The 26,328-nt window shown below is 44.2% G+C and overlaps 1 protein-coding gene across 1 annotated transcript in view; it reads left to right on the top strand.

The window, feature by feature from the left end:
- The window catches only part of LOC307247108 (E3 ubiquitin-protein ligase DCST1-like), a gene marked incomplete at both ends in the record, with an annotated part of 38,974 nt that extends 22,170 nt beyond the window's left edge, over positions 1-16,804 (top strand). The window contains 3 exons of the mRNA XM_080023174.1: positions 14,137-14,198; positions 15,416-15,478; positions 16,692-16,804. Of these exons, the coding sequence (XP_079879300.1) occupies positions 14,137-14,198; positions 15,416-15,478; positions 16,692-16,804 (238 nt within the window). The remainder of the gene's footprint in view (positions 1-14,136; positions 14,199-15,415; positions 15,479-16,691) is intronic.
- Positions 16,805-26,328: the final 9,524 nt, after the last annotated feature.

The following is a 26,328-nucleotide window of genomic DNA, read 5'->3' as shown; positions in this document are numbered from 1 at the left end:
ATCTACCTGAGAACATAACTTTCCTTTTCTTTTTTTTTAATTTAGAGAGAGAAGCGTAACATGCGTGTTGAGAGATTTGATCACAAAGTCCACCTGTTCACACCCAGTCTTGGAACCAATGAGCCATCCGTCTTAATGATGCATGAGGAAGTCTTGGCCCAGATATCCGCTGGCTACACCAGAACCCAGAAATATTGCCCGATGTCCCCGGAGTGCTTTCACACCTGGCATAATGTATCTAACACCTTGTGATTGGATTTAACATCCTCTCACTCTGTATGCAAATCCCATTTATTTTGTTTCCCTAGTTTTTTACTTGTATGGAAAAAGAAAAATGTAAACAGGAGAATTGGAGTTGAGTATTTTTTTCCGACCCTTTTCTTTAGTTTCTGCTTGTATGAAACAAACATTTTAAACCGAACAAAACTAAGAGACTGTCCCGTTCCGCCTCGGATCAGGACAGTGGACTGCATAATGGAGAGACCAGTCCAGTCCACTGCGTGTCCCCATCCTGGCATCTCCGTGACTCTGAATGCACTGCACAGTGAACATTTTAGGCTCTGTGCAGGGGAGGAGCTAACTGTGCACTTTATTAACATCATTTATAACACCTGAACACCTCAATCCATAAAATCACGCAGTTTCAGGTCAGCAGCTTCAGTTAATGTTCACATCAACCATCAGAATGGGGAACAATGTGATCTCAGTGTTTTCAACCATGGCATGATTGTTGGAGCCAGACCGGCTGGTTTGAGTGTTTCTGTAACCGCTGATCTCCTGGGATTTTCCACTCACAACAGTCTCTAGAGTTTATTCAGAATGGTGCGAAAAACAAAAAACATCCACCGAGTGGCAGTTCTGTGGACATAAACGTCTTGTTGATGAGGGAGGTCAGTAGAAAATGGCCAGACTGGTTGGAGCTGACAGAAAGGCTATGGTGACTCAGATAACCAGTCTGTACAACTGTGGTGAGCAGAAAAAACGTCTTAGAATGAACAACACATCGAACCTTGAGGAGGATGGGCTGCAACAGCAGAAGACCACGTCGGGTTGCACTTCTGTCAGCCAAGAACAGAAAGCTGAGGCTGCAGTGGGCACAGGCTCACCAAAACTGGACTGTCGAAGACTGGCGAAACGTTGCCTGGTCTGATGAATCTCCATTTCTGCCGAGGCATAGAGATGGTGGGGTCAGAATTTGGCACCAGCAACATGAATCCATCCAACCTGTTGTGTCTGCTCAGGTTATGCCGTGTTGTCCTGGCAGGTATCCGTGGACACACTGACCTGAGAGTTCATAGTGGCCACAGTGGACGACAGAAACCTCCCCTTCCCACTCAAGGTTAGCCTGTGCATTTCCATAAAAGTGACATGGCTGCCGCCGTTCCTGGCTCTTTTGTATTCACCCTTCATCGCTAATTTCCATCATATTCATCATTTTCTATAAACATTGACTCACTGGGGGTTTTCTTTAGAAAAAGTCCTTTTCATTCAGCATAGAACCGTCCCTCAAACAAGCATTTCGTTTGCATCACATTTTCCCAGTGACACGGAGGCAACGTATTTAATTTGTCTCACTGCTTCCTCCATCTCCGTCTTACCTGCCACCCCCCACACAAGCGGAGGGTGTTTGTCTTGACCTGTCCCACCCCAACATGGTCCACAGAGCCCATGCAGCTGTTCCCTCCCCACCGTCCACATTAAGCCTGCGAAGCGCAAAAGGAAGACCGAGAGTGAGTCACACCACACCTGTCTGTCTGTCTCCCTGCCTCCCCCACCTTCTCCTGGCAGTCTCATCTGCCGCAGCTGTGGTCTATTTTAGGGGGGGGGGGTTGTGTGGGCGCGTGTTGTCTGTCTCTCCTATTATCTCTGTTAGCATGTGGTCTATTATGTCATGACCAAGGATGTTTGTGTCTTCAAGCTGCAATAATTCATATTTGTTTCAAATTTGAAATCTATCCAAACACTAAAATCTTATATGATGTCACTAGATGACTTGGCCTAAGTTATTGGCAATGAGTGTACAGCCTGTTGAAATCCCTGCCCCTTTGTCTTTGTATCAGTAGAGCCCGGTTTGTCTATTGGACCTTAGGGTTAGGGTTAGGGTTATTTACTGTGTTATGAAATGTTGTGAAACACTGCTGACAACATCGAAGCCCAAATCTTTGCATGAAATTTGTCCCGTGAAATAGTCCTGATTAAAAGTGCTAAAAAAATAGAGTAACGTGGAAGAAGCTTATGAATTCTCCTTGTTGTGTTTTAATCAGGCTATGCTTCTTAAACTGCTTCCTCAAGTGTCTAGCCGTACACTGCTGATTTGTGAACCGTTTTGGTTCCTCATTTTGAACCAAAGTGTTTTTACGCCTGGGATCTGTGAATCATAATCGTTGACACATTGAGGTTGGTCTGACATAGTTACAGTGCAGTCCCATCACCACGCCCCCTTTCCCCCATTCTCACCCTTTCTCTCCCTGGCTCCTCTGGTCTCTATCGTCAGCTGACATTTTGCGGGCTTATTCACTTCCTCTCCGTGGACCTACATCACTCTTTCCATGGTGACCTCTTTTTTTTTTAGTCTGCTCAAACAGCTGCGGCAGACACGCACGTCCTCTCGGTGTTACTTATTAAGTTTGACTGGAAGCTTCTGTTTAAGCTCTGCATGAAGTCGCTGTTTGGCCGTAGTGGTGTTTACTGTGACCTGCCCCTTTTTTGACTGCAACTTTTAGCCGTTTTGTGTGGTGGTGTGTGTGTGTAGTACAGTGGGAATTCAAGGTCTCTGTTGGAGAGAATCTTTGTTATTGGACTGTAACGTGTTCCATGAATGTCTATGCAGATGGCCTACCTCATTCCCAAAGGCCTGCTATACAAAATCAGTCCGATTTGGACTCGATTTGAGAGGTGAGGTGTTAGGAAAAGACACAATGCAATTATATTCGTGCAGCACATTTCATACATAAAGGCAATTCAAAGTGCTTTCACATAAGACATAAAAGGCATTTTAGAAAAGCAAAGAAGAATAAAAGCAGAGAAATAACAAGCTAAAAACAGACCAGAAGACATCATAGAATCAAGATGTGAAAAGGCTTGAGCGCAATCTAAAAACAGCAGTTATGACAATCTCAGTGAAGGTGTTCAGACATTGAAAATGAGTACTAAGGCGTTGTGGATGTAGATTTACTTTGAGTGGAGACAGAGAAAAATAGAGAAAAATATATCAAGTTCAAGTTCAAGTTCAAGAGATTATTTGTCACATACATATACATACGGTCATACATATATGCAGTGAAATGTCATGACACCCGGTGATTACGCACAATAACCTCTATAAGCTCTAAAAATGCTAAAAAATACCAAAATGTGCCTAATCGACACAAGCATCGATGCTAAAATCGGGTACCATCCCCAAAAATCCATCACCAAGAGCCTTATCAAACACATTACCATAGATATTGAAAGGGGCACGTCAGCGGCATCGGTGCAGCCCTAGCATGGAGTCACATTTCACTGCATATATGTATGACCATATGTATATGTGTGTGACAACTACACATATACATACATATCTTGAACTTGAACTTGAGGCTCAGAATTGTACAGATGCATGCATTTTATGTGTGTTTTAACTCCTACCTTTTAGAAAGAACCTTTGCAGTCTCCATAGGAAACGACTCATTCTCTACGGCTCAATTTACCTGTGGTGTACCACAAGGTTCCATTTTAGGCCCACTTTCATTTTCAATCTGTGCTGCATCTTGGCCAAATGATCCAAAGACACACTGTCTCTCTTCATTGCTACGCAGACTACACACAGATACAGTATATACCTTCCTGTGAGACCTGGTGACCCCAACAGCCTAGCTGCTGTGGTAGATTTTCTCAATGATATCAACCGTTAGATGGCACAGCATTTTCTTCAACTCAATAATTCTAAATCAGAAATCATACCGTTCACTCCACCAACTTCTACCAGCCATATTGAGAGTAGCCTTGGCACCCTGTCCACAAATATTAAGTCTGCTGCCAGAAACTTTGAACAAAAAAAAAACAAAACTGCTGCCTTTTACTGAGAACCATTTCAAGAATCAAAACCAATACTATCACACGGCGACCTGGAAAAAGTTACCCACGCCCTAATTTTCTCACGACTAGACTACTGTAACGCCCTCCTTTCTGGCATCAACCAAAAGTCACTCTCTCGCCTCCAACCAGTTCAGAACGCAGCAGCTTGGCTTCTTACCGGTTCCAAAAGACGACATCACATCAACCCCAATCCTGGCTTCTCTCCATTGGCTCCCTGTTCGGTTCAGAATCCATTTTACTGATCACTTTTAAAGCACGTCTGGGTCTGATGCCAAGCTACATAAAAAATATGTTGACCCCATATGAGCCAGCAGCCTCAGATCCACAGGCCCTCCTGGCTGTTCCAAAGTCTAGACCTGAAACTGAAGGTGACGGCGCCTTTTTCTGTCAAGGCCCCTCGACTTTGGAACGACCTGCCTGAGGAGATACATCGAGCAGAGTCAGTGACTTCTTTAAAGTCACTTCTCAAAACCCATTTTTATAGATCTGCATTTGTGATGTCGCCCCCTTTCTTTATCTAATTTATTTATTCATGTTTTTTCTTCTTATTTGAATTTTTATTATCATATTGTATCTACTTTTTTTCTTTGTCTTTTTGTCTGCTTTTACAATTTAATAAATTAGTTTATTTAATGTTTATTAATGTTCCTTTGCCTTTTTAATTACAAGATTTGAACACTCTGCTTTTGTTTCTCTGCCAAATCACTTTGTAAAACTGTTTTTAAAGGTGCTATATAAATAAAGCTATTAATGTTATTATTACACACACACACACACAGACAGACACAAACAAACACACACACACACACACACACACACACACACACACACACACACACACACATATTATTGTATGGGTATCAAATTGAGGTCTGAGTAAATACACCTGGTAAGTGAGGACCCACGTTTCTAAGCCAAATAAATTGTCAATTTGGAGACCTGTCCTCACAAGTATAGTAAAACACACACTAGACTGAGAAGTTGAATTAAAAAGTAACTTGTTCGGCCGCAGCCCATGAACGTCTACGAACATCCAGATTCTCCTGCCGGTGGATGAGCGTGAACAGTGCTCTGCAGACATGTTTTGTTTTGCTCTCAAACTTGTCCCTGGAATGTGACCAATTTGGTTGTTTGCGGTTTTTTTTAAGTACCTTAATTGGTTCTCAGCTCGCTACTGGAAAAGAGATTTTAATCTCGACGAGACACCCTGATTCAAATGAAGCTGTATGCATAAATACATTTTTGCGTACACACACTCGGGGTTAACAGCGGGGTTAATCAAGGTGAGATAAAGGACATTATTATGCTAATACACATTTCCCCGGAGGAGTGAAATGTGTGTGTGTGTGTGTGTGTGTGTGTGTGTGTGTGTGTGTGTGTGTGTGTGTGTGTGTGTGTGTGTGTGTGTGTGTGTGTGTGTGTGTGTGTGTGTGTGTGTGTGTGTGTGTGTGTGTGTGTGTGTGGGTGCGTGCGTGCGTGCGCGCGTGTGTGTGTGTGGGGCACTGTTGAAACTATTCAAACAAATGAATTCTAACGAAGCTTTGCAGGCGAGACGTTTGGAGTCCATCAGCGCCTTGAGTGAGAGACAGAGGGAGAGAGAGAGCCCCCCTGCCCCAGCCCAAATTCCCGCTATGAAAGGGTGGAGAGAGAAAAACAGGAGAAGGACCCTGGAGAAAGTGAGACGGGGAAAGAAAGAATGGTCTAGTAATGAGAAAGGGGGGGAGGGAGGGACGTTCAAGTTTGTATTCAGGCAAAGGGAATGTACACCCTGAAAGACCTAAGAGCCTCTTTATCAGGCTGTATGTGTGTGTGTGTGTGTGTGTGTGTGTGTGTGTGTGTGTGTGTGTGTGTGTGTGTGTGTGTGTGTGTGTGTGTGTGTGATGCTGGTGGTCTCTGGGTGGTGTTGCTGGTTGTATAGAATTCAAAATGAGTGCAAAGCCGTTGTCTTATTTTTAGAAACGGGCTTCTAAAATTGCTGTCCTCTTTTCAGATATCCTGTGTCCATTTCATCTGGGCATTTGTGTAGTAGCCCACCTGCTTAAATCTATCCCTTCAATTCCTCCCGATGAGTCACTGGGTCTGTTAGAAAATCAAGCATATTGTACATAGATATGCCATGTGTTGTGACATGCTGTATGCTTACGCAGTGCAGTGTTAGTTTACAACTTAGACATTAATTTATCGTCGGTCTTTCGGTCTCATATCTATCTATCTATCTATCTATCTATCTATCTATCTATCCATCTATCCATCTATCCATCTATCCGTCTATCCGTCTATCTATCTATCTATCTATCTATCTATCTAAAACCAATTTTATTTAAAAAAATAACGTAAACCCAATTGTACACAGTTCCAATGAAACAGTATTTCAAACAATTGAAACGTATACCTATTGCCGGCAGCTACCTGAAATTATACTTTGGGTACCCAATGAGTTACCGAGTCCCACGGTGCAGGCCTGATACGAATCTCGGGATCGTGGAAGCCACAAACACACAGGCTGCTTCGCGCCAATGCGCCGAGAACAAAAGACATACTTGCTTGCAACAATGGCCGCCGCCGCCGCTGCTGCGAGCGCGCCGAGTTGGTAGAAAGAAGGGACATCTTCAAAACAGCTCACACGCGATGTCTGGCGATCCGAGTTGTCCGCTGTCCACTGGATTCCTCTGTCCCTTGTTCTCTGCTTTCGTAAGAGTCACTCGTCGTTCGTCTATAAACATTTACAGCTGTAATGCTTCACAGAGTGTTTTACCCACGTAAACTATAGCTGCGCCATGGAGCTCATCTCCACATGTCTTCTCTCTTGCATCTTCGTTCTCCCCCGTTACCAATCACTTCCTGCTAACACCTGACCTTCAACTCTGACCTCATTGGCCGTTTCTCAATACCAAGTACGCAAAGTCCGGACTTGCGGACTTGGTAGTTCAGACTTGACAAGTTCGACTCGGGAGTACAGACTCCCGGGGACGGGAGGTCGCAGGACGGTCATTCTGCGAAATGCATTCTGGGATACTTGGCTGTCCCAAGACCACACAAGCCGCCACCGATGCATCCTCGATAAAATGGGCGGAGCAGGTCTACATCCGGGCATCTGGACTGGACTTGGCTTGATGCGTACTTTGAATTGGAACAGTACTTGGGCTGCGACTGATGACGCCTCACAAGTCCACAAGAACACAAGTGCAGACAAGAACGCAGATTGAGAAAGGGCCATTGGCTTAGAAAATAAACAAAATGAAAAACTTTACATTTGAATCTTTTCTCACAGTATTCAAAATAAAACATCTTTAAAACATTTCCAGCATAATGAAAATAGTGTTTTGGAAAACAAAATACATTTTACATCATGTAAATATTTCAACACATGAACGTAATAAAGTCCTATGGCTATTGCACAATATGCAATATCAAACCTCTGCATAGTTTTTAACCCTTTAAATCCTATTTATGAACTTATTCTATTTCTACTATTTATTCATTCCTATTTATGAATCAATACATTTTTATATTCTAGACCTAATTTTCCATAGGGCTACACTAGTTTCATGGTTATCTCCCTGACTATATTGCCGACAGGTCTGGAAGTTTGAATGAAATCATATCTAACAATAAAATTATTCTCAAATGCGTATCGTGATGGCCTAATGTGTCAAATTGAGCGTCTATGATATGACATGAGGTAGGGTTACTGATATGACGGTCACTTTATTAACTATAAAGACAATTATAATTAAACATGCTGCTGTCACTGTTATTACATACTCCCACACAACACTTTAAGCCACACTTTTCATTTCATATTTAAATGTTTTTTTGCATTTTATTGAAAAACCACATATATCACAAACGTATTACTTATTACTTTATTAATAATTGTGTTTTACTTGTTGAGCGGATTATTATTTAATACCTCTTTTTTGAATGTATATATTATGAAATTAGTGTTTATCCTATAGCACTCTGTGCTTCATGTTCCCCACTGAGCTCCTGCCACGTCTGAATTCAATACTAACTTAACTTATCTTATTTTATCTTGTCTTTTTTTTTTCTGGCGTATTACTTTGGCTTTCCCCGGCCTGCCCTTGTACTTGGTCCAACGGTGACTGTGAGTCTTTTGCCTGCAAAACTTAGAGGGCAACTTTGTTCTCAGATGAACGGTACTAATTGAACTGGTAACAGTATAGGTCACAAGTGGTAAATTTAACTCTATAAAGGTGTTCCATAGACGCACCCGGTGAGGCTAAAATAGTTTTAAAGTGCATTTCAAGCCGTGACTTGTGATTTTATGGCTTGTTTTTCTAGCTCTTTTTTATTTATTTATTTTTTTACCTTTTTACCCTCATTTCTTTATTTGATTTATGTTATATCTTTCACACCTTATGTAAAGTACTTTGGATTGCCCTTGTTGATGAAACGTGCTGCGCAAATGAACTTGCCTTGCAACACTAGCAATACCACTGTAATAACAATAACAACACTGTGATAACAGTAGTAACACCACTGCAATAACAATATTAACAACATGAAAAACACTGTAATTACAGTATTAACAATGTAACACCACTGTAATAACAGCTGTGACAACATTGTAAATATAGCTGCAGGCAGCAATACACCAGGTCCAGTTTATTCATTTTAGGCATGCGTTACCGGTCCATCGGCATCTGGAACAATAATCAAAACAACCTTTGTAATTACTTTTCATAACAATAATAACATTTCATTTTAGAAATAAATAAATAAATGCATATTAGTTGTAATAACTACTTTATTTTATTTTTTTCTGTTAATGTGCAATTGGAAAATTAAGATGAATACATTACTTGTCTATACTTATATGCAGACCACATTTATGGAGCTTTAAAATTAATTTGTCATTAGAATTATCATGGAAAAATGTGTCAATACTACAAACAATTTCTTACCTTTTCATTAAAGTTTATTACATTTTGGCGTAGGAAAATGTTGATACATGATGTTGATTAAAAAAAAAGTTAATTTTTTACTTTAAACTTAATATTTTCATTGTTATAATTGTTGTTCTATGTAAGTACATCTGGAGTCTCAGTGACGGTATGTGACGTGTCTCGTATACATAAATTATGATGTATTCACATAGATTTAGCAGTCTATTTTACATCATTTAAATGTCGACTTTTTTCCTTGGATTATTTTTTCAATAAGTTACGTTTCCATGAAATACCAATTGTGGTATTGCTATGAGTAATGACCATTGCACAGCTTCTATTTTTCCGACACCTCACTGGATCTTTAGCGCATCAATCAGATGCACATTTCAGTGGATTGGTCTCAACTTAGTCATGAGTTTATGTGGACTACTGTTTTTCGTATTATTATTTTTAATTGTATTTCCACAAGATCCTTGTGACATACTGGTTCAAACGACACCTTAACCGTGTTCATAGATTCTGTCACTATTGTGTTCCTGTTAGCCGAGTTTGACATATTTAGACTTGAAAAGCATTGGACCGTGTCTGTGATATCAGTCCGATTTGGTCAGTTTTTCACTAATTTCTGCTCCGTATGTGGATCGATTTGGATGAAACTTCTTTTTTTTTTTTTTTTTAGATGGATGAAACTTCACCCACAAGGTGTTTGTGACATACTGGTTCAAACAAGACTTTAACCGCGTTTGTAGGTTCTGCCGATGTTGTGTTCCAGATAGTTTTGGAACAATAACCAAAAGAGTTCCAGCCCTTATGCTGCATTCCTAATCACAGTACAGGTACTGCTCACTTAACAACCGAGTTCCATTCCTAGGATCAGGTCGTTAAGCGAATTGGTCGATAAGCGAGGACCCATGTTATTTCACGGTAAGGAGACATTGCGATTGTGCGCGCTAGTGTATTGAATACTGATAGACTGCGGGAACGAGACTGAGAGTGAGAACGGTGATGCGCCATTAGATGCTTGATGCTGAGACGCCGCGCACGCAGTACTCACACCGCAGTATTGTACGCAGTGTACAGACTGGTCAGAGAGCTGGTGGTAGGTCCGAACGGAAACAACAATGTAGCACCACTGTAATAATAGTAGTAACAACAATGTAACACCACTATAATAACAGAAACAACAATGTAACACCACTGTAAAAACAATAGTAACAACACTGTAATAAGAGCAGTAACAACAATGCAACACCACTGTAATACCAGGAGTAACACCACTGTAGTAACAATAGCAAAAACAATGTAACAACACTGTAATAACAGTAATAACAGCTCCCTCAACGTACCGTTTGTGGACAACTTTGGCACCATCTTAAACCGTCCAAACCTCTTCAGACGTGATGGAGTACATCCAAACTTTCACGGCTCACGTCTCCTCCCCATGAACGTGGAACTTACATTGAAATACTTTCTTCACTACTGATGTTTGGTGAGTCCGATCCACTCTACTGACATTAATGACTGTCACTCTGCTTTACAAATTCTTGTAATTATAAACCACAGACACAAACCACATAACTTCCCTGTAACATACAGGAATCTAACCAATTTATTACTGGTTTGGAATTCAGGTCACTAACTAATAAGTCATTTTTAGTTAATGACCTTATAAGTAACCATATCCTGGATTTCATTCTACTGACTGAGACCTGGCTGGACAGAAATGGCACAGTTGCACTTATTGAGACAGCACCTCCTAAATTCTAATTCATCCAAACCACTAGAGCTGATAAGAGAGGCGGTGGAATAGCTGCTGTCTTCTCTGATAGTTATAGCTGCAAGGAAATCCTCCTCTGAGAATTCACCTCTTTTGAACACCTTGCTATATCTATAAACTGCAGCGCTCCGATTTTAATCATTACTGTCTATCGGCCACCAAAATCTAAATGTGGCTTTCTTGATGAATTCTCTGAGCTACTGTCCAAGGTCTCCATTGATTACAATTGTGTAATTATCTCAGGTGATTTTAATATTCATGTTGACAATCAAACATAACCAGATTCTCAACACTTCATTAGCCTATTGGAGGTATTTGACCTCACTCAGCATGTTTCTGGACCCACCCACAATAAAGGGCATACTCTAGACTTAGTCATATCAATAGGACTTAATATCATTGCATTCTGTGTCATGGATGATGCTATTTCAGATCACTGTTGCATATTTTTCATGTTTGTGCTCTTCCTGTACAACAGAGGGCTACCCGAACAATTAAAAAATGTATCATTAACAATAATACAATTGAAACCTTTTAGAGAACCGTAAATGAGTTACCGCTGTTCATGGCATCATCAACTGAGGATCCTGTGAACAACTTCAACTCCAAAATACAAAATATTATTGATAACATTGCACCTGTTAAAACTAAAAACATAGAAAAAGAAAAAGCCCCCTGTAGAAATGGAGCCGTTGTTATGCAATTTAAGAGGACGTCTCACCAGGCAGAATGAAAATGGAGAAAAACAAAACTTCAGGTTCACCATGAAATTTACAAGGATGGACTCAATCAGTACAACAACGAAATTAAACAGTCCAGACAGAATCTAAAATCATTAATGAAAACATCAACAATAGTAATGTGCTCTTCTCCATTGTTGATCGACTTATTAATCCACCACCTACAACCCCGTCAGAGCTGCTCTCCACTGAAAAGATTTGAAGAATTCGCTACATTTTTCAATAACAAAATTATGGCTATCAGACAGAATATTAGTGCCTCAACATCCAGAAATGAACCTTACCTCCAGTTCTCCAGTAATATGACTGCTGCTGTGTCTCCCTTTGTCCCTTTAGACATAAAAAGATAGATGATATTGTTGGTCGGCTCCACCTCCACCTGCTGCTTGGACTCTCTCCCTACCACATTTTGTCAAAACTGTTTTTAACTGACCTAGCACACGAGGTGTTAGAAATTATAAAGGGCTCTTTTCAATCGGGTATATTTCCTGCAGGATTTAAACAGCTGTTATTTAACCACTCCTGAAGAAGAGCAATCTTGATGCAACCGTTATTGCCAACTACAGGCCCATTTCCAACCTGCCATTCCTTGGCAAAATACTTGAAAAAAATAGTTTTCCTTCAGCTTAACAACTATCTAACATCAAACAGCCTTTTAGACACTTACCAATATGGTTTTCGACCTCACCATAGCACAGAAACAGCATTACTGCATTATAGACAGCTTATTAAAGTTGTGAATGATCTGCATATAAACACTGATTCTAAAAAAACAATCTTTTTTTTGTGCTCCTGGATCTCAGTGCTGCCTTTGACACTGCTGACCATCATATTTTATTAGAGAGATTACAAAAATGGGTCGACTTATCTGGCCCGGTTCTAAACTAGTTCAGAACCTACTGACAGGACAGGCAGTTCTTTGTGTACATTTGTGTACAACAAAGTGGATATCATATGTGGAGCGCCCCAAGGTTCGATTCTGGGCCAATTATTGTTTAATCTCTATATGCTCCCACTTGCACATATTATAAAGAAACACAAAAAAATGACCATTATGCAAATAATTCACAACTGTGCATCTCCCCATCTCCTGATGACCTACTCCCCTTACACTCCCTCACTTAGTGTATTAATGATATTAATGTATGGATGTCAAATTTTAACAACTGAACTAATATAAAACAGAAATACTCATCTTTAGTGCAAAGGCTCAGACAGAAATTTTCAGCTCATCTCAGTTCTCTGTCCCTGGAGGGCAAGAATGGAGCCAGAATTCTTGGTGTAATCATAGACGGCGATCTACTGTATATTTGAAAAGCCATATCAGTCACATCACAAAATCAGCTTTCTACCATCTACATTTTTTTTTCAAAATTAAGAGGCTTCCTGTCAAAAGCAGACTCTAAAAATGTAATCCATGCATTCATAAGTAGATTCATAGAGTAGATTGGACGACTGTAATGGCCTATTCACCGTCTCCCGAAATCAGATGCGCAGCGGCTACAGTTAATCCAAAATGTGGCTGCACACGTTTTCACTGGAACTAAATAGTTTCAATACATTATACCTGTTCTTAGATCTCTACATTGGCTCCGTTAAAACTCGGATTTATTTTAAGATTCTGCTTGTATATAAAGCTATAAATGGCCTTGCACCTCAGTATATAAAATAAATGCTCATTACACACAAAGCAGCAAGAACACTCAGGTCCACAGGCAGTGGTCTTTTAACCATCCCTCGTACTAACTCTAAAGCAGGGGAGGCTGCCTTCTGCATCTGTGACCAAAGTAGATGGAACACTCAGGCGAGGGACCTGAGAGAGACCCCCACTCTGAATACCTTTAAAAGCAGGTTAAAAACGTTGTTCTTCACTACAATCTATGACTGAGTTCTGTGTGTGTGTGTGTGTGTGTGTGTGTGTGTGTGTGTGTGTGTGTGTGTGTGTGTGTGTGTGTGTGTGTGTGTGTGTGTGTGTGTGTGTGTGTGTGTGTGTGTGTGTGTGTGTGTGTGTGTGTGTGTGTGTGCGTGTGTTGTGTGTGTGTGTGTGTGTGTGTGTGTGCTCTGCATGTTGTACGCTTTGTGTGTGTGTTCTGTATGCTGTGAGATTTGTTTATTCTGCACTGACTGCTCTTATGGTTGCACAGAAATTTCATATATTTCCGTCGGTTGTATTTCTCTGCTCTATATAAAGTTTGTCTCGACTTGACTGTGATAGCAGTGGCAACCAGAATGAAACAGCAGTGGTAACAACATGTAACACCACTGTAATTACAGTAGTAACAACACTGTAGCAACAGTAGTAACAGTGGAGTTCAGCCTCCACTCCACACAGTGTGGCCGTATGGAGGCGGGGCAGTTTGAAGTCTCTTCCACCGAAAATCAACCTGCGTGCGGGAAGAGAGAGAGAGCGAGAGAGCGAGCGAGAGAGCGAGAGAGGGAGAGGGAGGGAGGCAAGAGGAGGAGGAGGAGGAGGAGGAAGAAGGGAAAGAAGAGGGGACGGAGGGGAAAGAGTCTCCGTTTCAATGGAATAAAAAACTGCGCACTTTGGGATCTCGGCCTCCCTCCCTCCTTCCCTGCTCCGTGCAGGAGCCGCGTGTGCCATTTTTATTTTTTTATTTTTTTATTACAGATGTGTCTCCGGGAAGAGGGGCGGGGAGGTGTTGGGGGAGCTGCTGCTGCTGCTGTGCAATGGTTTGGGGAAGGCGACATGACTTGGCAACACCAGCGATGACTCCCGATCGGCGTGCGAACCCACGTCCACGCAGGATCGCCCACAGGCGAAACGCGGACGAGGACATTCGGAAGGACTGTATGACTGGGTTTCTCATTTTTAATTTTTTTTTTTTGGGGGGGGGGGCGGGGGGGTTGGTGTATTTTTGGAGCTGCGTGGCCGTGCTGCCGTCCTCCATTGGGGGAAGAAGGAAGATAAGATGGGTTGCGGTGCAGATCTTTCCACTCTCTCCCTATCGCTCCCTCTCTCTCCCCCCCGCTCTCTAAGGTAAGGACAGACGCGGAGCACCCCACCAACCGTCTGGTGTCAGGATCAGGCTTTATCCGCCAACCTGCCGTTTTGACTCCGCTTGACAGTGACTCTCAGCTCGTGCAGAACGTGCAGTAAAATGGAACAAAAAAATAAAAAATAAAAGTCAAAAATAAAACAACAAAGTCACGCGAATACCCAGACTTATATTATCATTGATGTGACGTTGACAGTGATTATTGTATTATTCTACTGATCCCGCAACCCGCCGCTCCGCGGAGATGCCTGCGATGAACCGATCGATCGCTTGCGTAACACCACGTTTTCACCAGCTCTGGCGTCACGAGGCACGCGCTGGTCGTGACGTCGTCGGCCCGGAAAGCGATGACGTCACGGCTTACGGGAACGGGCGGTTGCGATCGAGAGGGGCGGCGGTGTTCGCGGGCCGCGTGGAAACTGCAAGCAGCAGTTTTAAAATCAAACAAGGTGTCGGGGTCCTCGGTAACTCCGCGTCCGTTAAAGATGCCCCCCCGCCCAAAGGGTGTAGGTTTGCGTGGGTTGAAACGTGACGGTCGTTATTTTTTATTTTATTTATTTTTTGTCCTCCGTTGAATGAAACGTGGGGCCACAGATCTCGTGCTGGAGTGGGAGTGGCGCGCTTTATCATTTTTATTTCCGTATCTATTTTTTTATTATTACAATTGTATTTTTTCCCCCTGAAATGTCATGTGGTGGAGTTGTGGCGGGCTCTTCTTGTACCATTTCCAGGAAGCAGCGTTTGAAATGTTGTTTTTTTTTTTTTCTTCTCTGGAATTTTTTTTTTTTTTTTTTTTCGTCTACCCTCCCACACCCACCACCACCACCACCACCACCACCACCACCCTCTTTTTCCCTCCGTTTCTCCGCCCTTTTCTAACTCTTGCGCCAGGCTGCCGCTGGGTGGTGCTGCAGACTGCGGGGTTCCACCTCCCAAATCCCTTCTCCACACAGGGTGCACAATTGATCAAAATGACCATTTAGAATTTTAACTTAAACCTAATGTGTGGTTGATATAAAACTATAATAATTATATTAAAAAAATAAGGACTATGTATGTAGTTTGTTCAGCGACAATATATATATTTAGAACCATAAATACTTATGTGTACGTACAATGGGGTACAATGGAATTCTGCACGGCTTCTCTCGATGTAGTTAAAATAACTCAAATAAATAAATCAAAGCAGTACCAGACAACAGCAGTAATAGCAGCATGCTGTTTAAAAAGTGAAGCTTGTGCCAGTGCAGCTTTAAAAAGAAAAAAGTAAAGAGGTTGAACGTGTAAATATTAATTAATGGATGCATCTTGTGTGTCTGTGGTAGCAGTCTCTGAGGGTGGAAGTGGGTGTGTGTGTGTGTGTGTGTGGATGTAATCTGTTCTGTGGGTGGGGTGTGATGGAGGCCCGAAGCTGTTCCTCAGTCTGTTGGTGCGGGAGGTTATTGACCCGAATCCGTTTGCCGGACGGCAGCGGTTCAAACAGGGAGTGGCCGGGGTGTGTGGCGTCCGTGACCATGCTGCTAGCCTCCTTCCTCAGTCGACCGGCGTAAATAGTGTACAGGGTTTGGGGAGCTCCATCCCGACAATGCGCTGGGCCGCCTTTTTGCCGCGCAACACGGGTCCTTTCGCTGGGTGCAGCTGGCACACCACGCAGTGGCATGGTCGGTCAGGATGCTCTCGATGGCGCCCCTGAAATTTTAACAGCAGTCTCTGCGGGAGCCGGGCCTGTTTCAGCTTCCTGAGGAGGAAGAGTCTTTGTTGGGCCTTTTTAACTAAGTCTGAATGTGATGGAAGTCCATGTCAGCTGTTTTGACTAATTGACTCAGAGGAACTTTAGGTTTTCAACGCTTTCCACTGCATGGAGAGGGGAGTGGACTCTCACCTTTAGTCTCACCTGAAGTTGATAACCGTCTCCTTTGTATTAGAGCTGATAAGGACCAGATGGTTGGCCTTACGCCACTCAGCTAGATGTTCCAAATCAGCCCAACTATTGTGGTGTCGTCTGCAAATTTATTTATACAAAAGGAGGTGTGGATGGGGGTACAGTCATGGGTGAAGCATGCAAAGAGCATAGGGCTCAGCACACAGCCCTGTGGGGTTCCTGTGTTTAGAATGAGAGTGGAGGACATACGGTTACCAATTCTGACTTGCCGTGGTCGGTCTGTAGCGAAGTCCATGACCCATGAGCACAGCGAAGAACCGAGGCCCGGGTTGTCCCAGTTTGCCGACCAGTTGGTGGGGGACGACAGTGTTGAATCCAGTGCTAAAGTCCACGAATAGCGTCCTCGCATAACTGTTTGGTTCCTCTAAGTGTGTCAGAGCTGTGTGGAGAACTGTTGTGACGGCATCCTCCATGGAGCGGTTTGCCCGGTAGGCAAGCTGGTGCTTATCCAGATGAGGTGGGATGAATGTCCTGATGTGTGAGAGCACTTCATGGCTATGGGTGTTTGCGTCACCAGGCGATAGTCATTCAGAGGCTTCACAGGGGATTTTTTTGGGGCACTGGAACGATGGTGGAGTATTTAAGGCATGTTGGAACAGCAGCTTGTCGTAATGAGAGGTTGAATATTTTAGTCAACACCTCTCTGTAAGCTGATCGGCACATGCTTTCAGGACCTGTGCGAGTTTGGAAATTGCGTTTTTATCACTTGTCTCATTTCCTCCTCATTTTCCAATAGATAGATGGATTGATAGATGGATAGATGATAGAAAGATGGATGGATAGAAAGATGGATGGATAGATAGATAGGTAGACTTGCTTACTTAATGAAGTCATTTTTCATTAACGGAGGGAACTTGCGGTAATATTAAAACAATAGGCAATAATAACAAAAAATATATAAAATATAATATAAATATAATATAAATATAGAATAACCATAAAATTTGACAAGAAACATCTGCATCAACAATCCACACGGCCAAAGATAGGTCATTGTGCATGTTTGCATAGATTTGTAATAAAATGTGCGCCAGGGTGGAAAACAAAATGGCTATAACAACATAATATATCGTGTTTTCCTCAATTTAAGTAAAACCGCTGAACTGGTCGCGGTTTAATGATGAACAATGTCCTCTAGATGGCAGGATCTGCTCAGTCACAGCACAGGACTGGTCTGCAGCTCCTTTGTCTGCCTCACCAGCCCAAACAGACAGAATACATTCTTCTCTGCTTGTAGTCATTTGTTTCTTCAAATAAATGTCTTCCATGCTGCACATCTTGTCAAAGTCTTATCTCCTACAGGATCAGATCAGATTTTTGTGCTTGCGGTGTACTGCTATAATCCATGTGTGTAAACATTGTAGAACCATCTATAGTGAAAATACTCCAGCAGTTAATGCCGCTATAAAACGTATATTGTTTGTATTTCTGTCTTTCACAGAGAAAGGTGGAGTAAAATGTGGAAGCGTGGGCAAACTTTGTGCTTGGATCCCCCAGCACCCGACTGAACTCTCCCGACCTGAGACAGGCGGATGTCGATCGGAGAGTGGATGCAGCCCGTCCCCATGACGCACGCCTACATGCACACAGGGGTGGAGGATTCGACCATGGTGAGTTGAACCTACCCCGAAGAGAGACACAATATACATCTAGATATTGTGCACAATTACCTATTGAGGCGCCACACATGCTTAAGAAGTCTTCTAGAAACAGGCGCGGTGCCACTCGCCGGCTTTACAATGAAAAGTCCTGACAACTGTGTACAACAGCTCTTGTTTGTGCCTGTCTTTCCCTGCAGGAGAACATCCAGCTGTTTTATTCGGAGAGCACCCTCCCCGCCCCCTGCCCTGGCAAGGTAAGACCTTGCTTGCGTCCCCCACCCCCAACGCCCAGGGGCCTGTCGGATGCAGAACGGCTCCCTGTTCCTGTTTTGACCGAGCTGTGTACTCTACCTTCTTGTTTTTTCGGCCTTATCGGGTCGATCTGTCTTTTTCTGCTTCTGTTCCGTGTAGTCTAACTATCTTTGAGTGACGCTGCGAAACTCCTGTCTATCTGATGGCATTTATGTAATCTTTTGCCTGGATCAGGGTTGCTCGCTCAGCCGTGCCTTTGGTCGGATTTTTTTGGTTCCCTGGTCCTCCTCCGCATCGGCTGACGACGCCAGACTGATCTCAGGCAAATATTTCTTAGAATTCTCTGCTCTGTCTGAAGTTTTGTTCTTTTTCTGTTGTGCTCGTGCAAGTGTGGCATGGCTGAACCCAAAATAAGAGGCGGGACTAAAATAAGCGTTAAGTATGAGTCTTTCTATCTCTTCCTTACTCTCTTGCTGTCCCGCTGAGCCCTGCATTTCCTTCTCATTCTCTCTTTTTCTCCCACTCCTCCTTTCCTTCCCTGCCCACTATAATGACATGAGGGCAGAGGGGGTCTTTATGTTGCCTGAGCTCCTGCCAGCGTTCGGTCTGTACACACATCAGGAGGGGAGGTGCTTCTTGTGGTTAGGTGGAGGAGGTGCTTTTTTCACTGCAGCTGCTTAACTGCAGGGGAGTTGGCAACACACACACACACACACACACACACACACACACACACACACACACACACACACACACACACACACACACACACACACACACACACACACACGCACACACACACACACACAATTTGGTCGCTCCTCACACATATTATGCCCATGCAAAGCCACAGACTTGACACCCTTTTCTTTCATTGACACACATGAATAACCGCTATGTTCCTCCTCACAAAGGCGCACACCCTACGTCTCCCGGTGCACACACATTTCACACACAACTTATGCACCTACACGCATATACACACACAGACACCCGTTTTCAAACGCCCACAATGCCCCTCTCTCACCCAGTTAAACACAAGTACACACACAAACACGCTCTGGCTCTGAGGACCCTGCCAAGTCACACACCTGGGGCTCTCCATCTCCTACTCAGCCCACTCAGCTTTATTGCATTTTCTTGTGGCCATGAGCCTGATCTATCTCACGCACACGCTCAAAATGAAGACCTTTGCCCCCATACAGAATAGCCAAAACAAACCATTATGCCTTTATTCTTATAGCCTCACAAACACTCTCTCTCTCACACACACACACACACACACACACACACATACACAGGGGCTGTGTGCCAACACCAGAGGGAGAGGGAGGTTGATTGTTGGAAGGACCTCAGGAGGGAGAGGGGGAACAGATGGAAGGATGGATGAACAGAGTAAGAGGAAAGTTGGCTGCGATGTAAGCGTGGCTTGTACCTATCAACCTGAGACAGCGGTCTCAGTGACGCTGATCAGCACTGCTTTGACATTGGGGCCAGCGATATTTCTTGCAGGGAATTTTTTTTTGCCCAGTGAACCTTTGGATTCAGTACGTGTTTGATGGATGCAACTCTCTCTCTTTGTTGTGCTCCAGGCTGTGGTTGCAAAATCATACCAATGAAATGTCATTTTAAAATTATACTTTCATAGTTTTTTTAATTGCTTACCCACACTGATTTGTACGCCAAGGTGACCAGATACAATAATCAGAGTCAGACCCCCGCGGACCATGGGTGTGAGGGGGCGGAGGCCTATTGAGGTCTACAATCATGTAGTAATTTTATTATTATCATCATCTTTTGCCCAGGCTTGCAGCCTTGGTTGCATGGCAACCCAGTTATTTATCACTTCCTTCTATCCTGTCTGTCTGCTGTCAACCTTGACGGGCTCTCCACTGTTCTGTTGAACGCTGAATTCCTATGAAAAGGCAACTGATAAATGGACAGAGGGGGGTGAGAGAGTAAGTTGTACAATGGACAGGAAGTAGAGGGTGTGGTGGTGGGTGGGGGCCTCCGCTCCCTTCTTCCTCCTCACGCCTCTCTCTGCTTCATCATCAGCGGGAGGGAGCAGGGACAGGTGTGGAGGTGGAGCTGACATCATCCTCCACCGCGCCCACTCGCCAAAGGTGTGAAGGAATACGCAACCACACACACTCTCAACACTGATATTTCCTGCAGACCCTGATCTGGAAGGTGCTGTTCAAATAAAGCTCATCATTAATATTTTTGTCTTTTTTTGTATTAGACTGTGAATAACATTATACATATTATATATATATTATATATATTATATTATTTATTGATTTATTTATTATTTGTTGTGTGTTTTTTTTTTATTATGCCACACACAAGGAGTTCTGATACAGTTAAATTGTAGTTGTGAATCTAAAAACAAGATCGCTGAAGATGACGACAATAATGAATGGCCTGGTGATTAGGTCAGAGAAGAGGAGGATGCAGAGACGGGGGAGGGCGAGAGAGAGAAAGAGATTTGTTGAAGCAGAGAGCGAGGTGTGGAGAATGAGAACCCACTGCCTCTGTGGTTATATAACCTTTCTGTGAAAGAGGGCACAGGGTTTGCTTGTCCTCCTGTTTGCTTTATGGTGTTTGTGTGTGTGTGCGTGTGCATGTGCGTGTGTGTGTGTGTGTGTGTTTGGTTTTGTGATCCTTTTGACGTGTGTACACAGCACGCATCCATATAATTGTCTTAATTTCCCAGAGAGCAGCGGTTCACTGCAACTTAACACGATACATCTAAGAATGAACATGAATTCATCGTATGCACAGTATACACACGCCAGATGGGAAGTTGCTGGGTACGTCGCTGAGTGCTAGGAAGGTACAGTGCTAGGAGGGTACCTGACAATGACTGCGATGGAATTTGGTTCATCTGGATTGAGCAGGTTGATTGCCGTGGCAGTGATATTGAGCAGTGTTTTGAGTTTGCGTTTGGCGGTATCCAAAATGCATGTGCAGTTATGTACATAGTTTGTTTGTCTTACTGCTCACCTGTGCGTAACCTCTGGCCATGCAGTTGGGGGCCGTGGCGCAACCACCCCCGGGCCCAGGGGAGATGCTAGCAGATAAAGCGGCGAGTGTGCGTGGTAACTTGAGATCAGAACAGAGGGCCATGGCGGGTGCAGGGAAGGGCACAGGTGTGTCAACACAGCACCCCTAAAAAAGGGGGTTACAAGGGGCAGGAGGTGGGGAAAGGGGGTGTTTGGGTGGATGGTTCATGTGGCAGCTGACCGCAGCTGACAGGGATTTAAGAAGGCTATTGAGGTAGGTGCGGGTGTGTACGAGGAGCCTTTTACTGGGGAATTGCGAGGTATTGTTTGGAAAAGTTAGTTGCAGGCAGAAGACATCACCACAGTGAGTGGGAAAGATGAGCAGAGCGAGGATGGAAGAAGGAGAGAACAGCGCCAGGGAATGAGGAAAAAAAAAAAGATCACAAATATGCAAGCCTCTCGCCACGGGCGGAGGACAGCGTGCTCACCCAGGCTCCGCTGCGGTCCGATGAGACCCTGGCCTGAGCATAAAAAAAAAAAAAACAATTCTAAACCAAATCAAGTCCCCGGCTGTCTTTCAGAACTCTTCCTCCAAGCCGCCCAAATCCCTGTCTTCCACAGACGCAACCCCCTTCCCTCTAACTAACGAGAAGACAACCCCTCGCCGCCGCCCCCCGTCCCATCACCTCTGCCTGGCCCTCCTGTCTTTCTCTTTCTTTCCACATCTCCCCGCTCTACCCCCCCTCTCTATCCCCTCTCTCTCTCTATCACTCCGACTCCTGTTTTGGCTTTCTGCCTCTCGGGTTCCCTCCCACCGGCCCCCTGTAGCCCCCCCTTTGACCCCTTGTTACCCCCACCCCGCACCAAACCCCGACACTCCCACCCCTGCCCCCTCCGGGGCAAGGCCGTGGCTCCTGGGCCCTTTGTGCCTCCACCCCCCAATACCCTCACCCCGCACCCACCTCCCCTCCTGCCTTTTGTGTGCGAGGGGCCGGCGCAAGGGTAGAGACAAGGGGTGCAGAGACAGAGGGAAGATGGAGGGGAGTTTTAACCCCGCCCGGTAGTGAAGGCCGCGTGTCCACCTCACGTCTCTAAGCTTCCCTGTACAGTGTTTTCGAGGTCCACGCCATTTTTGGTAGTCGTGAAAACGGATACAGCAAAAACTGGGTGTCTGAATTGAAATGTCCGCCGTGAGCACTTCTCCTCACTTCACCTCACGTTCTGATATGGAGTTGTAAACTTGTCGTTTTCCTCAGTCAGGCTGAGGCAAATTAACTGTCAACGCAATATTTATGTTCCAATATTCTTGGTCATCCCTCCTCAGGTAGATGTGTATTATTACATTTAAAGCGACACAATGTGCACGAAACACAATGAGATCGTTATTACTCATGATTATTTTCTTGGAGGGCGGGAGTCATGGGCTTATCCAGAGGTGACTGAGCGAGCTCCAGAAGTAATGATGTCGGGAGATTGGGCCCAGCGCTCTGGTCCACACACACTGACAGATGGACGCATTAGCCGCATACCTGACTGCTACATCCATCATGCTCCCTATCTCCAAATCCACACACACACCCACACACACACACACACTTTTAAAATGAGCCAAACAGGTTTAACTTGAAAGGCATATATTCATTTCATACACTAATAGCAAATCACATTCATACAAATCTTGAACTTGCATTTGTGAAAGACACTACTTATACACACACACCATCGCGCACGCCAGCAAGCGCACGCACGCACACACACACACACACACACATTCGAACTCTCTGACCCATAACTCTTGAACCCCCGTGTAAAAGCAACGGCAGGTCTGACGCAAATTCCAGGATTTTGTCAATAGGTGGCGCTAACAGTCACAAGTCCCAGCTTCACTGCCCGCCAGCTGGAAGGTTCACGCTAACGCGTTGTATTTAAGACGCTTCTTTGTCCTCCGTGACCCCTTTCTAGCTGTGGAAGGAGAGGAGGATGGGCATGTGTCCCTCCGTTCCACTAAAACGGTCTATTGTGTTGATACTGGTGGAATTTCACATGGAAGTCAAATGACAGAGCTTGCTGCATACCAGGAATTAAAATATCTACTTACCTTAAAGTGTTAAAAACGCTGATTATAGATTCGATCAGGCTAGATTGTCTTAAACAAGAGTATCATATATAATTCGATAAGCAATAAGCATACAATTTGACCAAATTGGCTCTGACATTGTGACATCAAATAACATTGACCAGTTGTGTGTGTAAGTTTGAGTGTGTACGTGTGCGTGTGTGAGTGAGAGCAATCATATTTTTGTGTGTTGTACTTGTTTGGGTGTGTGTGCAGTTGAATGTGGTTGTCGGACCTGTATGTGTGCGTAACTCTCTCTCTCTCTCTATCTCTATCTCTATCTCTATCTCTCTCTCACTCTCTCTCTCTCTCTCTCTCTCTCTCTGCCACACGCACTTATATCTGTGTAGCGTGCGTGTTTTTCGCGTGCGTATCAATAGTCGGTCTGAGATGAGCGCGTCCATAGCTCGGCAAACAGGTGGAGCAGCTGCTTAAAGGATTTACTCGCCTGCTAACTATGTTCAGAGAGATCTGCCAGCGGATGATGAACACGCACACACACACACACAAACACACACACACACACACACACACACACAGCGCCTTTTAGTGCACATGGACTATGTAAAGATTTTGTCTCCATATGCACCTGTGTGTGTGTGTGTGTGTGTGTGTGTGTGTGTGTGTGTGAGAGAGAGAGAGAGAGAGAAATCCACTTTGGGAGAGTTTGTTTGTCCAACAGCTCTACAAGGCAGGGTGTATTCCTGGAAAGCCAGCTGCCACTCATGTTACCACAGCTAACTCGATTAGGTGAGCTTCTGTTGCTGATCCCCGAGTTGCTGAGCGCTGAGGGTCCACACACACACACACACACACACACACACACACACACACACACACACACACACACACACACACACACACACACACACACACACACACACACACACACACACACACACACACACACGCACACACACAGGCACAAAGGGTTGGGAAGGTTCCTACTGCAATCTAATCCCATACAGATCGCTGATTACCTTCTTAAAAGTGTTCTATGCAATATAATCTTTTTTCAGGACTCATTTCAGTAACGGTACCTGATTTCTTTCCTGATAACATTTCAAACTAATATGTTTTTTTTTTTAAGGAAGTATCTTTGCAGGTCTAGTTTTACAGAATTAGTTGAAGAAAGGACCATTACAAACAGACAAAGATGGCATTTCTGCAGCCATTCGTATGTAGGAAGCAAAACAAATCTGCGTCCAGGCTTTTGGACGACATTAAGAGGAAACGCGTTGCGTGAGAGTCGGCTTTCTTGGAGTCAGACGACTGCCGGTTCGATCCCCGGCCACCCCTGGTAGCAGTGTCCTTGAGCAATACACTGAGCCTGTAGCTGCTCCCGGTGAGCAGGTTGGCGCCTTGCATGGCTGCCCACGCCACCGCTGTACGAGTGTAAATTGTAACGCCGCTCTGTGTTCCCTGGGCGCTATGTCCACAGGGCGCGGTCCGTTTAGCCTTCACACACCAACCTGCTCCCAAGTGAAACATTAACAGTGTTATTTACAGAGGAGGCGTTAGCTCACCTGCAGACGCTCGCGCAAGTTGGGAATGGAATCGTTTGACAGGGGTAAAGTTTATATATATTATCACAGTGTATAAAAGGGCTTCGCAATTGCACATTTCGCATGAATCAACGGCGTCGCCGAGCACTTCCGACGGAGGGCCGACGGGCACTGCACTTTCACGCTTGAATGTCAAGTGTTTTTATCGGGCAACTTGCTTCCGATCTGCTCGTTTGTCAATCTAAACTGTGCTAAACTCACGGCATGCCTTTTCATCTGCCATCTTTTTAAATTGAGGGTTTGGATCGCAGAAAAGGATGCAAGTGGAAAACCCCGTAGACGGCATAACCATATTGTCGAATATACTTCTCTATCTAACTGCCACAGATTTCTCCTGCTACTGTAACAGACGATGGCGACGGTAGATTGACGGAGATTCACAGGGCGATTGCCGGTATTTACCGATCCTTCCCTTTCCAGGGATTCATTTGCAGAGATTCAAGAGGTTATTTGGCGCATACATATACATACGGTCACGCATATTTGTAGTGAAATGACTTCATGAAGCTTTAAACAAAATGAGGAAAAAAAGCATTTAAGTAATACACAATGTGTATCACACATGTGTCAAAAGCAAAGTTATTTCACATAGAATGCAATCATTGTTTACAAGCAACAACTAAATAATAATGATGGGTTCAATTTATTTGATCGTCGCCATCAAAATTCCAGCACACGTTTTCTACTCGGTAATGTCGGCTTCCTATGACGTCCGACGGTAAGCTCCACGCCCCCCGCCCCCTCCCCCAATACAAACCAGCACCAACCAGCTTTTCTGCTCTTCGTCCATTGAGCCCCCAGTGGAGGCAGACGCAGAAATATCAATTATCTCCAGCCGGCCTTTGTTTGAGGCACTGACCTTTTTTGTGTGATCACGCTAATCTCCGATCAGTTGGATAAGCACAGGCCGCCATTACAGCTCATTATGACCCCTCCCAAAGTCGTCTACTCACCAAACTGATAATTAGACCTCCGGGTAAATGACTGACTAATTGGTGTCGGTGTGGGACACTCCGCCATTACTTTTAATTACCTGTTGTGGAGTTTGATGGCCCCCTGTATTGTTTTGTTTTGTTTGTTCCAGGTTTTATGATCTCGCAAAGGCGACGGCGGCGGGGAGGAGCGGGGTGATATCGACCTCTTCTCTTGTGTGGTCATTGTCACAATGGTCCAGATGGATCGCTTCCGTGGGCACACACGCACACGCGCACACACACACACACACAGCCACACACCTACGCACACACATGCACGTGTTCTTACACAAACACACACACTCAAACGATCTGACACACATGAATGCACACTCTCATTACGCACGCG

The sequence above is a fragment of the Zeus faber genome, assembly GCF_960531495.2.
Source record: "Zeus faber genome assembly, chromosome: 22".
Lineage (NCBI taxonomy): Eukaryota > Metazoa > Chordata > Actinopteri > Zeiformes > Zeidae > Zeus > Zeus faber.
Note: the sequence above shows the minus strand (reverse complement) of the source record. Positions and strands in the feature narration are given on the sequence as shown.